Source organism: Solanum stenotomum, chromosome 11, assembly GCF_019186545.1.
Source record: "Solanum stenotomum isolate F172 chromosome 11, ASM1918654v1, whole genome shotgun sequence".
Lineage (NCBI taxonomy): Eukaryota > Viridiplantae > Streptophyta > Magnoliopsida > Solanales > Solanaceae > Solanum > Solanum stenotomum.
In genome coordinates this window covers 53,339,344-53,356,311 of record NC_064292.1, presented here as the reverse complement: position 1 = coordinate 53,356,311, position 16,968 = coordinate 53,339,344, and the positions used below count along the sequence as shown (strand labels likewise).

At 32.2% G+C, this 16,968-nt stretch overlaps 2 protein-coding genes across 3 annotated transcripts; one reads left to right on the top strand and one right to left on the bottom strand.

Moving 5' to 3' along the window:
• Positions 1 to 7,576: 7,576 nt before the first annotated feature.
• On the top strand, positions 7,577 to 10,483 carry LOC125845189 (putative WEB family protein At1g65010, chloroplastic). Of its 2 annotated transcripts, none has more exons than XM_049524633.1 (3): positions 7,577 to 7,698; positions 7,979 to 8,144; positions 8,589 to 10,483. In XM_049524633.1, the coding sequence occupies exons 1-3, from the start codon at positions 7,679 to 7,681 to the stop codon at positions 10,356 to 10,358; spliced, it is 1,956 nt and encodes a 651-aa protein (XP_049380590.1). In that variant the 5' UTR covers positions 7,577 to 7,678; the 3' UTR covers positions 10,359 to 10,483. The 2 variants fall into 2 exon arrangements, with proteins under 2 accessions (XP_049380590.1, XP_049380592.1); XM_049524635.1 differs by lacking the exon at positions 7,577 to 7,698 and adding an exon at positions 7,765 to 7,866.
• Positions 10,484 to 13,518: 3,035 nt separating this feature from the next.
• LOC125845213 (14-3-3-like protein 16R) lies at positions 13,519 to 15,134 on the bottom strand. Its single transcript, XM_049524669.1, has 4 exons — positions 14,551 to 15,134; positions 14,334 to 14,456; positions 13,996 to 14,112; positions 13,519 to 13,897 (listed from the first exon to the last, which is right to left on the bottom strand). The coding sequence occupies exons 1-4, from the start codon at positions 15,028 to 15,030 to the stop codon at positions 13,841 to 13,843; spliced, it is 777 nt and encodes a 258-aa protein (XP_049380626.1). The 5' UTR covers positions 15,031 to 15,134; the 3' UTR covers positions 13,519 to 13,840.
• Positions 15,135 to 16,968: the final 1,834 nt, after the last annotated feature.

The window sequence follows — 16,968 nt, the reverse complement described above, 5'->3', positions numbered from 1 at the left end:
TCATTCAAATTGTTGATGTATGATATTATCTAATAGTAAATACGATACATAATACAACATATGATTGTATTAACGTATTTTTGAGTGTGAGTTAGCTTTTGAACTAATCACGAGCCCATACCTCAGTGTTCTCCAAATTAATTAATGATAAAGGTTTTATCTTAAATTTTTGGTGACAAAAATAAATAAATTCGGATAATTTTTTTTCATATGAAATCATGTTTATTTTATCAAAAAAAAGAAAAAAAAATTCAACATCAAATTGGCTCTCAATGTAATGTCGGTATGAGGAATTCAGTTTCCATTACCTATATAAACCCCTCTCCTCCAATTCAATTCATAAATCAAGAAAAAGTTAAAAAAAAAATGTCTTCCAAGATCCTGAAGAAAAAATATATTCAAGATTGTATCTTTCGAGATAGTTTCCTCAATCCCGAATAAAAGATTATGAAACTGTCCATAAAGTTTTTGGAACAAAATGACTTTCAAGAGTGAGCACGTTACTCTATAAGTTGTCACCCTTAATACGAATTTAAAATATTTAATTAATCTAGTTTGTTTTTATTGATTTCAAGAAATATGGATTATGAGAATTTTAAGAAGTTCGGATAGCTGAGGATCGGAGGTGTGGGGAGATGGTTATAATTCCTCTAACATTGTCTGGAAACACTATAGTTTTAAGAGTTTCAGTATTAACTTCCGCTCATTGATCACTCTTGTTGTAATTTTTAATATTCTCATGAAGTCAAGTTTACTTCATAAATAAATTTGTTTTGATTAATTAATTAAGCAATTTCCTAACTTCTTTTCAGGGTTAATGAGGATGAAATAGTGTTTGAAAAAACACTATCTGATGAAGATTGTATCGGTCAAAATGGAAAATGGAATGATATGCAACATGCCACAATTTGAAGACAAAAGAGTAAGGGGTGAAACTTGAGGATATTCTACTTAGAATCACTAACCTAGGGTTAGATTACTTGAAAAAATACAATCTTAGGGTTGGTGATAAAATTCAAATTATTAGAATTTTTTTCACCAAGACTGAAAACCCTTTCTATAAAATTACTTTCTTGTATGCTACTAGATGAATACTCTATGGAAGGTAGTTCATATTAATTCCTTGTTAAGGTCACATCTAAGTGTAGGTGATGATGGCTCTAGATAGTGGGTTAGAAAATCTTGAAGAAAGTTGATGATCAATGGTGTAATCACACTCTTTTGTATAGTGAATCCAATTCTCTCTTTGACTACAATATTTTGTCATCTTTCTTGCATTCTTTCTCATATGGAGTCTTCCTTGCAATGATTAGGAAGATATATGCCTATATGTTACATAGGTTGCAAGAATAAAGAGCGAGGTAGAATATTAATGGATATAATGGTGGTTACAAAAGTTACTGTAACTAATGACCACATTCTTCAACAATTGATGAGAGTAAAGAGGCACAAATATAATGAAAATAGCATGATACATAATGAACATATAATATGTTTTTATTAATATTAAAATGTCACACCAATCATAATCCAAACACCAGGCAAAGAAAAGAAGTCAACAATTTAGTAGTTGTTTTTTATGGACCCTAAACTCATGTTATAGAATTATGAAAAAATGGAGAAAAGAAAATGGCAAATGTTAATTTGGGTTCTTTGATTTTCATTAAGAAAATAATTTATTTAGCTTAATTCCAAGAGTAGAAATCCTTACTATTTTTTGTATTTATTTAAGGAAAAATTACAGAAATCCCACCTTTTAATTTACTTATTATCATTACCCCCTATAAATTTTATAAATTTCCAAAATCCCTCATTTTCGCACATCAGATTAGTGTATCAGCGCTTATATTATTGTATCTCGCGCATCAGATAAATGTATCAGCGCTTATATTATTGTATCTCGTGCATCAGATTAATGTATCATCGCTTATATTATTGTATCTCGCGCATCAAATTAATGTATCAATGCTTATATTATTGTATTCGTGCATCAGATTAATGTATTAGCGCTTATATTATTACATCCGTTTGAGGGATTTCTGTAATTATAAACTTTTAAGGGATAGATTGTAATTTTGCCTTAAAAATATGTAATTTTTGTAGTTTGCTCTTTATTTAATTAGGTTTTCTAATCCCAGTTTAATTTAGCTTGTTAGTATTATAATTAGCAGTGCCTTATTATATATTAAATAAAGTTTCCTACCCTTGTTTATTATTTATTTATAAATAAACATCAACTAAACCCTATCTATTTCGAGAATCCAATAAAGGTACCTTTCTTCTTCAACTTTTGTTCTTCGTTAAGCATTAATATATATATATATATATATATATTCGTCCTTTATGGAAATTCACGTCCAACAGGAAATAATTATGGACATCCTCACGAGGCTATCTGTGAAATCTCTTCTACGTTTTAAGTGTGTTAGGAATTCTTGGAAAAAATTAATCTCAGAACCTTATTTTGAAAAAAAACATCTCAATCATACCAAAAATCAAAATTCCCGAAAAATTCTTACTGGCCAATCATCATGTTCTGAGACATTTTACTTGTATTCTTCTTGTTTATCATCGGTTCACCTTGTTAACGATATCAAAAAACTTGAATGGCCTCTAAACTTTGAACCATATCATGTTAGAGTCTATTGTTGTTGCGATGGTTTGTTTTCTCATCGATATTTGGAGTAAAACTAAAATAAATTCCTCAATATTATTGCTATGGATTTCTACTAAACAAAATAAGGTATTTTTCTTCTCACAATCTCTCACATGGAGTTATTATTTCTATTAAATATATAAAATGACGATTAAACATTTCATACATAAATTATGAATAAAATCAATGTTAAAAAATAGGCAAAATTTTGAAGGAGGATCAAAAGTGCACCAATATTGCAAACATGAGGGACTAATAATGCTTCATGGAATGACTTTAAGTCTTAACCCAAAGATGAGGGACTATTTTGGGCCTTTTCTCGTGATGCCTATAAAGTCGTTAGGGTTAATGAAGATTTTATCAATGAAACCGATGAAATCGTCTTACTGAAAAAAATGGTTCTTGGAGGAAAATTGATGAAATCGAAGGTGGTATTACAAAAAGCTTTTTATATTTGTCTAAAATGGATTGTTTGGCCTTTCTACATGGAGCATTTCATTGGGTTGGTGTTTTACCAAGGTTTTGTGTAGTTTCATTTAATATTCTAAATGAGATGTACAGAGAGATACCCTTGCCAGAGATGGTGCACATAATTGACATTGGTGTAGCGATATTAAGAGGAATGCTTTGTGCTTATTTTACCGATCATGGAATATTTAATTTATGGATTATGAAAGAATATGATACAAAGGAATCTTGGATGAAATTATTCACCATTTCATGTAATGGAATTGTGTCAATAATACCAATGTACATGTTTTCAGATGAGCAAGTGTTACTTAGTTCAAGAACAAATTGTGGAAATGTGGTATATAGAAGGGAAAATTGTATATAATAGCAAATTATTAATTCAAATTAAATGCTATAAATATAATTTGATTTAATTGTACCTTATAACAAACTATTGCTATTTTCGCCACTCTCCCTGGTGAAATCTCGCTCACCACTCTCGTTTGGTGGCAGTCTCGCTCGCCTCTCTCACTTTATACAAAAACGCAAATGTATAAAATGCGTTTGTGTTTGTATAAAGCGAGAGAAAATTATATATATACATATATTTTCGTTCCCCTCTCCTAGATCTCGCTCGCTCACCCGCCTCTCTCACTTTATACAAACAGAAACGAAATGTATAAATTGCGCTTCTGTTTGTATAAAGCGAGAGAAAATTGTATATACACATGCAAATACATATATATTCGTCCTATACACTTATAATTATATAATACAAATATTTTCCTGTCCAGTTTTTTTTTTGCCTTTCTCTCTTTCTCGTTTTATACATACACAAATTATACAATTGATCTTTTGTATACAACTGCTTTCTTTGTATATGTATAGCGAATTATACAATTGTTTTTTTTGTATATGTATAACGAATTATACATATATATGTTTGCTATGGAACGCAATTATGCAAATTTTGCTATAACATACAAATATGAATTTTGTGTTTGCTATATGTGAAAGTTGCTCTATATAGAATATCCCATGGAGCATTTGAATTATGCAAAAATCGAATATGGCCATTGAATGATGATGATATATTTACACATACTATTCAAGACAGTATTATTTATACAGAATCTTTGATTTCTCCCAAATTTGTGTAAGCATTAAGTATGTTTGGATGGTTGCCATTTAGTTTGAATATATATAATAGTTATTTAAATTTTATCGTATCGCATAGTTAAATTCATCGTTATGGAATAATGAAATGTTTTGTTTTATGTAACGACTAATTTGGTGTAGTTACATCTTCTTCTTTTATTCTAATTTTTATTGACTTATTAGTTAATTATCATACTTTATCATTTATCCTTTCTTAATATAGAGTTGCTATACCATACCCTACTTTTTTTTTCTTGTAGTATTATCCTTTAACGGTGAAAAACGATATAAGCTATCCAGTTGTATTCATTAAAACAAGAAAGTACGATACATTATGAAATAATGTGTAACAACCATATAATTAGTAGGGTTGATTTTTTCATATGATCACTTAACTATCAATTATTATTATTTCAGAAAATCATTTTTTCTTCTTAATTCCATTTTTCCTTTACAAAAAAATTAACCTTTTGAGATATTAACTATTAGTTGAATGATCATATAAAAAATAGATATTACATGAATGCAAATTTAAATTAATTAGAGCTCTAATATTAATATCGAACACCAAATTTTTTTTTAAAAAAACTTTTAGACCCAGTAACATCAACGGGAACCTGCCATAGACGTGCCGCCACAATAAATTTCTTCAAAATTGATATTTTCTGACTTTTTAAAAATATAATTTCCTATTAAGTAGGTAACATAACCCAATTGTATGGTCAAAACTCACAAAAATTATTAATTACAAATTACATTACTTATTAGAGATTATAATAATTTAATTTTAAATTAATCCGTTATTAAACTAAATATTAATTAAAACAAATTTCAACGTCATGTTTGCCGGCCCCTAGACAAAGTCAGACTTCTCTCAACTTCTAAGCATTCTCAATGTCTCCTTTTATTTTATTAATAAAATAAAATAAAATAAAATTATAAGCTCAAAAATCTATAATTTATAATTAATCACACAATTGTAATCTTATAAAGTACTTCCCATCTCAAATTATTTATCGTGTTATATCTTTTTTCATGTCTCTTTTAAAAATTAAAATGGAGGGTTTATTGACTATTTTATTATTATTTTTATCTTAAGTTATGAAATATATTTTAATTAAATATTTACTGTATTAATGTGTTTGTATTGGTTAAGAATAATTACTACAAAGGGTAAAGTGAGAAAAATAAGTAAGTTTATCTTTAATTTCTAAAACAACCATAATTTAATTAATTACTATTATTAAAAATGACAACAGATAATTTGATACAAAATAATACTATATATGGCTTTAGGGGTTAATGAAAGCTTATAATTAAATATTTGGCTTTTGCATCTTTATGAGGGTTAACATAAACTATTATAATCAATCCTCTATTACCTTCATTGAATATGTCCATCTCATATATTTTTCATCGATACGAAGTAAGAACATTTATAAAAAAACTTATATAGTTTCTATGTTTGAAATTCTATTTTAAGAGAATCTTAAATTTCAAATATCAACTATTCACATTTCACTCTATACGTCACATGAAATGGTTTTATATTGATTGAATTACCCGTTCCATACATCATTTCTATTATGTAATAAACTTGAAACTTTTTCCTCTTTTTTTTCCGGTAGGGGATATTCGAGGACAATAATATAAGGTGAAAAATCAAACTTCTCATCAATACAGGAACTCTATTTTGTATATTACTTTTTTTATAGGTTTATCTTTCAAATTGTTGATATGAGATATTTATGTATCGACATAAAATAATATAATTTATTTTAACATTATATCCACCATAATAATATTATATAATACAATATTAATATGATGGAAAAATTACCTAAATACACAACTTCTTTTATCATATTTTCTAAAATTCTTTACCATCTGAAAAATTTACCAAAATCCCTACTCTTTGGTATTCTCGGATACATAACTTTACGCAATGTATTGGTCAAATATATCACTTTACGCGATGTATCAGGATGTACACGATGTATCAGGATGTACGCGATGTATCGGAACGTTGAGTGATGTATCCAAAATCGAGATGCGATGTATCGTGACATTGTGGGATGTATCTAAACTCCACTAAATTTAAGGAATTTTTGTAATTCGAAAAAAGAATAAGGATAAAAATTAATTAACTCTTAACACTATAAAATTTATTTAAAATTTTCTAATATGATATACTATGAAACAATTTGTAATAATCATCTATACAAAGTGTTGAAATTCAAATAGTACATCCACTAGTAACTCAAAATTTTATGTCCACACTTCAACTTGCAAAATAATGACCTCAGTATTTGCAAATGAAACGTAAACTCCTTTGAAACTTCATGTAATTAATTATAAAAATATTTTGGTGGAGGTTGTGTTAATTAATTAACTCATAAATTTCATAGGTTGACCTTAACCAAGGACAATTTAGTCAATTCACACGGAACCCAACCATGTATGCAAAAATCTTCCACCCACCGGTCCACCTTGAAGCTACTCATCTTCGTGTAATCTTTTAATCTTTTGAATGTCTTATTTATGATCAACACACAGGAAGGATCGTTGATCGATTGGAAAAGTTGTATTATATATACATATATTCTTCCTCAACATTCCTTTTTTCAACTGTTTTTTATTAAGATTAGAAATGAAATATGTTGTCGTTTAAGACATACACAACATACATTATAAGACTTCTTCTATTCTTCTGATGAGAAGTAATCGATATCTCATAAAACCAATCAAGATACGTTTAAACTATTCCCAAACACCACAGTCATCATAACAAAAACAATAACTTTAATATTTGCAAGTGAAATATTTTATCCGCTCACTTTTACTTATTCATTTTAAACTTTGCATGCCCTTAACCAACAACAATTGACATAAATATTTGACCATAATACCCATATTAATTTGAAGAATAAATAATTAATGCTAATTGCTAAGGAGAAAAAAGGGAAAAAATAATTAGTAGTACTTGTTAATATGTTAAAAGTGACACCTAAAAGTAAATGGATTGAGAATAAACATTTGAAAACTTCATGTAATTAACTATTATCTCTAATTAATTAACTCATTAAATTTTCAAAAGTTGACCTTAACCAAGGGCAATTTAGTCAATTCACATAGATCTTCTGCCATTTCAACCAAAATCTTCTAATTCTTCTTCTTCTAACCTTTTATAGGTCCCTTTCACTTTGTCTCATTCTTACAAAACCTTTTTCCGTTACATTATTTTTACCAAACGAAAGCCCCGCCAACTTCGGACTTTGTCATCAAACCTTCAAAAACAAACTTTTTTTTCTCAAAAAATACACACACAAAAAAAAAAAGTTAGAATATTTCTAATTTTTTGTGCTGATTTTTCCAAGAGAAAAAAAGAGATTCAAACACGTAACCAAGAAAAAAATGTTACGTTCAAAATCAAGGTAACCCCATTTTAATATTTTTTTAAAAAATAATTTTTCATTGTTATTATCATTATATAATTGTTCAATTTTTATTTGGGGTGTCGATATTTTCTAAATTGATGTATGTATATTGTGTGTATATAATTCATTTGAAGTTGAGAGATTTTCTCGGATTTGTTTGTTAAGGTTTTTCCATTCTTGGGGTTTTTTTTCTCTTGAAAAAAAAATTTGATTTTTTTTTTTTGAATTTTTTATAATTAAAGATTGAATCTTTTTGATGTTTTTGAGGAATTTGTAGATCTGGGTCCATTGATTTTGGACAAAAAAGTCATTCTTCAAGATTTTCAAGAACATTTTCTGCATCAAAGCTTTGTGGAGGTGATGCTTTGGGTTGTCAAATTGATTCAAACGCTGTCGTTTCTATTGATAGAAAAAAACCCTCCAAGATTGACAATTTAATTGAGGTAATTATTTATTTTTTGTGTTTTTTATTTGATTTTTTGAATTGGGTTTTGTGTAAAAAGATTTAAATTTTGACCCAAAGGGTGGCCAAGTGGTTTGAGCTTGAGATTTTTATGTTGGAGATGTCAAGTTCGAAACCCCTTACAAGCAAAAGCAAAGGGTTTGTCTTTTGGGGTCGAGCTCGTCGCACCGAGCTTGCCTAGTGCGGATTACCTCTCATTCTATGTGATTTGCGAGCTGTTGTATAGGAGTGACAGTTTTACCCTGTGTGCACGCACCGGGCTTGCCTAGTGCGAGTTATTTCTCCTGGATGGTTTGCGAGCTATTGCGTAAGAACGGGGGCTTTATTCTGTGCGCACCCAAAGGGTAGCGGTTGTGAGTTTCCCTTATCATAAAAGAAGGATTAAATTTTTGTTTTGACTTTTTTTCTTTTTTGGTGTTTGTAGAATCAAGTGAATAATAGAGTTTTGGTTATGAAAGAGCAAATGGGACTTGTTGAAGAGGAGTTAAGGGAAACAAAAGAGCAACTAGATTTTGTTGAAGGTGAAAAAGATAGAGCAATTCTTGAAATTAGAGAAATGAAAAAGTTGGCTAATGAAGGATTGTCACCTAAAAAGGCAGGGGAACTAATAGCAGAACTTAAAGTTTTGAGGGAATTTCATTCTAAAACACAAGAAGATTTGAAGATTAAAGATAAGAATATCGAGTCGTTGAAGGTGGAACTCGAAAGGGTGAAGAAATATGAGGTTAAATTAGCTGAAAAAGATGTCGTGTTAGGAGGATTGAGAGAGGAGATTGGTCGTGTTAAAGCGTCTGAAGTTAAAACCACGGAACAATTGTTTGTGTTTAAGAAAAAAATTGAAGAATTGGAAGTTGAATTGGAGAATAGGAAGTTGTCTGAGTCGAAAATGTATGATTCGTTTGAGTTACAGACGAGGCAGTTTGAACGTGCTAAGATTGAACTTGAAGAATCTAAGGTTGAGATGGCTTCACTTCACAAGAAGATTGAGTCGTTAGAGGCTGCTTCTGCTTCTGCTCCTTTATCGAAGAGAAGTAATAGTGGGCGTTTGAATGGTTATAATAGCAATGGGGAGATTGCGAATTCTGTGAAGAAGGAACTTGAAAGCCTTAACTCTGAACTTGCATTGGGAAAGGAGGACGTGGCTAATGCACAAGAGAGGGAGAAAATTGCATTGTCGAAGGTTAAGAATTTGAACGATGAGATAAATTTGCTTAAAAATGAACTTAAGTTTGCTAGCGAAGCAGAGGAGAAAAGCAGAAAGGCGATGGATGATTTAGCGTTAGCGTTGAAGGAAGTTGCTACTGAAGCCTCCGAGGCTAAGGAGAAACTTGGTGCTACTCAATTAGAGTTAGAACAAGTGAAAGACGAGGAGGGAAAATTGAAAGAGATGATCAGAAACACCGAGGCTAAGTATCACAAGCTCTTGGATGAGGCGAAAAAGGAAGCAGACCTATACAGAAATACAGCAGAGAGATTGAGACTAGAGAACGAGGAGTCACTTTTGGCGTGGAACGGGAAAGAAATGGGGTTCATCACTTGTATAAAAAGAGCTGATGAGGAAAGAAGTTTGGCTCAACGCGAGACAGAAAGGCTTGCAGAGTCACTTAAAGCAGCCGAGGATACGAGTAAAGCAGCCAAGGATGAAAAGTTCAAATTGAGGGACATATTGAAACAGGCTATAAATGAAGCCAATGCAGCAAAAGCTGCAGCTGGCTTAGCTAGAGATGAAAATTCTCAACTCAAAGATCGTCTGTCCGAGAAAGAAGAAGCCCTGCATTTCATCACTAAAGAAAATGAACGACTAAGAATCAACGGGCATGCAGCTTCTCATGACAATGTCAATGTACCTAGTGAAATGGTCGAGGAACATGAAGATGATCATAAAGGCAGGAAAGCTTTCAGGGCTGATCTTACAGAGCTGAAACTTGAAAAAAACAAGGATGATGAAAAGGACGAGACACTTAAGGGATCGATATTTGATCCAACTTCAATCACGCCAAAGTCAGAGCATCGTACACCACATTCCTTATCTCATTGTAGAAGAGCGTCTTCACCTGCCTTAGCAGACGAGGAAGGAAAACCAAATGCAAATCTTTTCGAGGATTCAGATAGCGATAGAAATGTTAGTAGTAGAAGAAAAGCTTTGTTTCGAAAAGTTGGTGATCTCATAATGAGGAAAAGTTTCCATGTTTAAGAGAGAACCAATTTCTGAATAGGAAAGCCTTTTGTAATATATATATAAATACAGCTTGAATAGTACAGTTACTGAACAATGTTACTATGCTGTACAAATGTGTTTTCAGTTATACAAGAAATTGCATCCTCAAAAATTCCATTCTCTTGTTTGTTTATTATCCTATAATATAGCTTCAGTTTGACAATAAATTTTTGACGTTGAAACCGTTTTTGAAGTTATGATGTTTCGAACTTGAAGTTGTGTTTGGACATGTATTTTACGTGGGAATATTCGAAGTTTTGTGGTTGCAATCCCTTTATTCTTGACCGAGGTCCGCTTGAGCCCTATAGTACCTTTTCAATAGGGCTCGAGTCTCTAGAACAAAGTAACTTTCAAGAGGGAGCATGTTACTCCACAAGTGGTCTATCCTAATGCAAATTCAAATTAATTGAGATAGTGAATATCAAATATTAAATGGTCAATTAATTTAGATTTTATTGCTTTCAAAGAAATATGGATTTTCAGAATTGTAAGACCGTGGGATAGAGTAGATAGTATTTATTGGGGAGGTGTGGTGGATAGTTGTAATCCCTCTATTATCCTCGTTCGAGGAACTAGGGTACCTTTCAATCGGACTCGAACACTGGAAACATGGTATATTTTACTCCCGCTGTAGTCCTTTCCATTGCGAATTGAAATTAGTCGGGTCAATAAATTATATACCATCAAACTCCACGATATTTTGTCAAATAGAACTTTTTATAAGAATTTTTTCTTACGAATTCTTCATGCTTCATTTTACTGAACATTTATAGAGGAAAAAACATTATTTTAAGCAGGTCAACAATCCGCCATTTATTAACTCAACTGGAAAGACTTTTTTTGAAGAATATTACAAAGTTTTCTCATATTTTTTTAAATTTCATGTCAACGAAAGAAATACATGATTCTCCATTGGATAATAAACTATACTCAGCCGCACCGTCCCATTTTTTAAATTTTCATTTCTCCTTCTTTTCTACTTTCAATAATTTGGTGAATCTTTGACAGCAAATCAAAATTGTGCATGATAAGAATGAAAATCTACTCAGACCTACCCCACTTTTACAATTTCAAAGGAACATGCAGCCAACCACAAACCATTCAATTAACGAACGACCTTTTGAACCACCAAATGATATATTGGATTCCAATTAGTCTACCAATTTCTACAAGTCTATCTATCACATTATTAGATGGCATTTCAAATTCTTTATGTCCTACGTGGATACATCGTGGAAAAAACCATCCACATCACACACGACAAAATTGAAAAGTTGTTATCAGTTAGGCACATACTACAATATGTTATAGTTCCTCTGTCCCAATTTATATTACTTACTTTGCTTTTTAGTCAGTCCCAAATAGAATGACACATTTCTATATTAAGTAACAATTTAACTATAAAATATCTATTTTACCCTCAATGAAATGATTTACAGCCACACAAATTTCTATCATTCATTTTGGACCACAAGTTTTAAAAGTCTTCCTCTCTTTCTTAAACTTCGTGCCAAGTCAAACTACCTCACATAAAATGGGACGGAGGGAGTATTACATTACATCACATCCATTCAACCCATATGATTTAATACCCCAATACTATATTGCCAACAACATATCTAGTGTAATTGGGAAGGGTAAGAAGTTATGTAACCTTACCTCTATCTTTGTGAGATAGAGGAGTTGTTTTCGAAAGACTCTCAGCTTAGTACTACGATGCCAAATTGGAAAATGTCTCTAATTGTTTTCACCAATAAGCAACAAGCAACAAATTTGATTTAGATCATGCACCTCATAAGGACCAAGAATACAAAAGCAGCAATAGGGTAAAGTGCCAATTAAATTTAACTACAGAAAAGTGCCTCCATAAATCCAACTGTAAAGTTTGAAAAAAACAGGAGCAAAAAGTGTCTAGTGCCAACTATACTCATTAAGAAGAATGCTTTAAAGCACAGCAGTTGAGGTAATGAATGGGTACCAGGCAATATTATTGCCTTTTTACAGTCAAGGTTTGAACAAGTGATATTGAAAAGAGGAACAGACAAAACTAATGATTATGACTAAAGAAAGGGCCTTATCCAAATCTGAGTAATTTATACTATGGCTTCTTCACCAAGGAGCAATATCTAAAGGCTAAAGCACTAGATAGGTTTCAAATTTCAAACCAAGACATCATAAGAGAATCGACAAGAAAGTAGACAGCTAGTTAATGATATGAATGAGTTACCCCACCCCTTCTAAAAATTTAATACAATCAAAAGAAAAGAGTAGGTCCCTCCTTGTGAGAAAAATGAACAAAGTGAGTGGTACCTTGCTGGCATAATTAAAAGTGAGTAATATTTAGTAGAACAGACACTTTATGACCAAGTCAATTGCCATAGGCAAGTCATTTTCAGATGGGACAAACAAAAGCAGGGAGGACTCTTGTTTACTACTCCTCCCGTCTAAAAATACTTGGTTATTTTCCCTTCTCGAAACTCAAACTGTATACTTCACGACCAATATAAACATAGCAACTTATAGTACTAACCGATAGTTTTATAATATCCCAATTTTAAGATATTAACCTAAATCCAGTTTAACTCGCGAGAAGGGAAACATGACAAGTATTTTGGAATGGAGAGAGTACAACAAACAAACATTAAACAACCCAGAAACAGAGCAGAGAGTTTTTCACAAGGGTTGTTACGTAAATATAATGCTTAGCTTAGTTATCATACCTACCTAAACATTAAAGAAAGATGAAAGTTTAATGTCAATTTTCAGATGCAAGAGTAGAATTGAGTTTCTAAGAAACTTCAAGCTTGACCAAATGCCTCGTTTGGCACGAAGTCTTTGAACATATATCCATGTAAATATGAAATGGAGAAGTTAATAAACTTCAATCTTGACCAAATGCCTAGTTTGGCACAAAGTTTTTGAACATATATCTATGTAAATATGAAATGGAGAAGCTCAAAAACTTCAATCTTCACCCAAAGACTAGCTAAGCACAAAGTATTTGAACATATATCCATGTAAATATGAAATGGAGAAGCTCATAAACTTCAATCTTGACCCAATGCCTAGTTTAGCACAAAGTTTTTGAACATATATCCATGTAAATATGAAATGGAGAAGCTCAGAAACTTCAATCTAGACACAATGCCTAGTTTGGCACAAAATTTTTGAATTTATATCCATGTAATATGAAATGGAGAAGCTAACAAATTTGTGGATTAAAAGGTAGATCCAACTTCCCAATAAGTCATTCCTTTGAGAAAAAGGAAATAATCCGAATACAAGAGAAATCAACATAGAAACAAACAAGAACAACAATTAACAAGAAACGGTTGATTTTAGGTATTACAAATCACAAGATCTAGAACTAACAAAGAGCTGAATCCAGACAAATGAAAAAGAAGTTACAACATAGCATATTTCAATCCTAAAGAAATTTCACCAGTTTTTACTGCTGCTCATTCATTATTATCTGGTTTAGGTGCAGCTTCTTTGATCTCATCAGTTCCATCATCCTGAACAAGAATAAAGCAAGATGCAAAGATCAATAAAATTGTTCTACAAATGAAACAAGAAAAAACCGTATTAACAATAGAAAGAAATATATATGTACCTGCATATCAGAGGTCCATAAAGTGAGGTTATCACGAAGAAGCTGCATGATCAGAGTGCTATCCTTGTAGGACTCTTCGCCCAATGTGTCCAACTCCGCAATTGCCTCATCAAAGGCCTTACATATGATCAAATCAACAATATCAATTATTATTTAATAAGATTAACTATCATTATATCAAATGCAACTGATTCAATTTCAACAGAACTGTATCTAATAGTACTAATTACAACTAATTATGGTAACATTCATTAAGATAACTCGGCACATTCATGTAATTAGCAGCTATTCCTACTATAATCAAAGGCATTGTGATAAAAAGTTAATGAAACACATACCTGTTTGGCGAGATTACAGGCACGATCAGGAGAATTCAAAATCTCGTAGTAAAACACAGAGAAATTGAGAGCAAGTCCCAATCGGATTGGATGTGTAGGAGCAAGCTCGGCATTAGCAATATCCTGAAAGCACGAGATCAAACATGACAATTAAGCAAATATTTTCTCCAGAATTCGAATAATTTGTTTATCAATAAGCAAAAATGAAAACTCTTACCTGAGCAGCTTTGTAAGCCGAGAGAGTATTCTCAGCAGCTTCTTTTCGCTCAGCACCAGTCTTAAACTCAGCCAAATAACGATGATAATCTCCCTTCATTTTCAAGTAAAACACCTTAGAGTCACCGGTAGCAGCAGAGCCAATGAGCTTAGAATCAAGCAGCTTAAGAATTCCATTACAGATCGAGGTAAGTTCAGACTCGATCTTAGATCTGTATTCCTTAATGGAAGCAACATGATCTTCGTTACCACGGCTCTCCTCTTTCTGCTCAATGGAGGAAATGATCCTCCATGAAGCTCTCCGTGCTCCGATCACATTCTTATACGCGACGGAGAGGAGGTTTCGTTCTTCAACGGTTAACTCCTCGGCACCATCGGCGGCAGCGACAACTTTCTCCATGAACTCTACCATCTCCTCGTAACGCTCAGCTTGCTCGGCGAGCTTCGCCATGTACACGTTTTCCTCGCGTGGCGACGCCATTGATATTAGAGAGAGAAAGAGAGAGTTTTTTGTTTTTCTAGAGAGAGAAAGTAAGAGCGGTTTTTAGAATTCTCTTCCTTTCTCCTACAATTTGATTTTTTGTGCGTGCGAAATGGGTAGTGGGCTGTTTCCTTTATAGATTGGTTATTTAGGTGGGCCTAGTAGTGGTCCAATAAGACACAGCAATTTCATTGCACTTTTCAAACTACTTTACTTTTTCCTTTAATAATTGCTCCTTCCGTATGAATTTATTTTTTTTCGAAAACAATCTCTCTCCACCCTTCTCCGTAAGATAGGGTAAGAGTCTTACCGTAAGACTAAGTCCAAATGTTCATTTGTTGAATACAAAGATTAAGAGAGTCGCGGAAGAAAAATATTTGAACTAGATGACATCAACGTGAAATAACTAAGAAATTGCATATAAAAAGTGGTCTTCAAATTTTGACCTCGGTTATTTATTGCCTATCAAGCATAAGTTCCAATTGTAATGTGTTCAGTGAAACGATTGAAAATCATGAGATCTCTAGTACAAATTTTAGCGGAGACAAAACACACTATATTAAAGTATCCCAAATATCGCCTCATAAGCAAACTTAATTCCTATTTGATGGACAACAAATGCCATTTTCTAAATGGTTTCTCGAGGAGAAACAACTTTTGGCAAGTCTTTAAACTATGCTTCAATTGTTATAATCGTCACAATATGTACAATCATTTCCAAATTGAACAGAAAAAACAAATAGACCTTTCCAAATCTCTTATTTGTAAAAATAGAGATCCAATTCTCTCTTTCAATCCCTAGTTTCTTGATACCCACATTGTTATAAGAACAAATTTGCAAATACCATTGGTGCAAAACGCTACAATGTGCTGGAACTAGAAAGACAACTCATGAGATAGTCACTTGAGGTGCTCTTACCGCTAGACCAAAGTCAATCTATGGTTATCGGAGACGCCATAAATATCAAACTATGGCTCTGCCTTGAGAATTCAGGTCTCTGGTATGTGAAGCACCAATGTAGTGATTACTACTACCAAGATTAAACAACAATTGCTCCAAATAGTAATAACAATTATAAACACCCAAACTGATATAGAAGAAGTTGAAATAACGATTAAAGATAACAAAGGTATCTAACAACCACAGTATCACTGAAGTTGCATTAGCAGTAAGACCAAGTAGAAAGCTGATCTTTGAACTGAATCTTATGCCAGTGATCCCAGAATGCACCTCAGACAAGTGCATAGCATAGTGTAAGAACATCGCGCTGACCCCTTTGATTAATAAACAAAAGAAAAGGGCATAACTTAGCCTGTTTCTGTAAAAGAGCTAAAGCTACTGATGTAGAAAGGCATCAACACGGAATATGACCTAGCCGAAAAAGCTAAAATGAACAATATCATGGATGATATTAACTATATTTCATCCCTAGCCGAAACTACATCATCCCAAAGCCATTACCTTCATAGTCAGTAGAGCAAAGGAAGGTAAACCACTTATGCAAAGATCCGAATCATTGCAAAACTAAATGAGCTAGTAGTTATAGTAAGTAAAACATATAAAAGCTATCAGTCTATCTCAAAACAAATGAGTCACTTCCCCAGACTGTACCATGATTTCGTGCATCCTAATTCCCATGCTAGCCATTACGATGATCTTACTAACACATGATCTAGCCTGCCTACTTAACCAAAATTGATCAATATGACAACGATTTATTTACTTACACCTTCGTATTACAATATTCTCTCACACTGTTATAGATCATCCCATTCATTCTCATTCTACCAGGAAAAAGAAGGTAATTCTTCCCTAAAGGCCTTAAAGATTTGACTATGAAGCTCTTAGTTACATTGGAATTTAGACACCTTCCTTGACAGTGCCCTAGCTCCAATCTTAAACAAGATGAATACATTAAGGGCCTTCTTCAGACAGTC

What these genes read in the sequence shown, in the direction of transcription:
- LOC125845189 (XM_049524633.1), top strand. Translation starts at nt 7,679, where the DNA reads ATGTTACGTTCAAAATCAAG. An exon ending in ATGTTACGTTCAAAATCAAG is followed by an intron (nt 7,699 to 7,978) that starts GTAACCCCATTT and finishes AGGAATTTGTAG; the next exon opens with ATCTGGGTCCATTGATTTTG. An exon ending in AGATTGACAATTTAATTGAG is followed by an intron (nt 8,145 to 8,588) that starts GTAATTATTTAT and finishes TGGTGTTTGTAG; the next exon opens with AATCAAGTGAATAATAGAGT.
- LOC125845213 (XM_049524669.1), bottom strand. Translation starts at nt 15,030, where the DNA reads ATGGCGTCGCCACGCGAGGAAAACGTGTACATGGCGAAGCTCGCCGAG. An exon ending in CGGCTTACAAAGCTGCTCAG is followed by an intron (nt 14,457 to 14,550) that starts GTAAGAGTTTTC and finishes TCGTGCTTTCAG; the next exon opens with GATATTGCTAATGCCGAGCT. An exon ending in TATGGACCTCTGATATGCAG is followed by an intron (nt 13,898 to 13,995) that starts GTACATATATAT and finishes ATTCTTGTTCAG; the next exon opens with GATGATGGAACTGATGAGAT.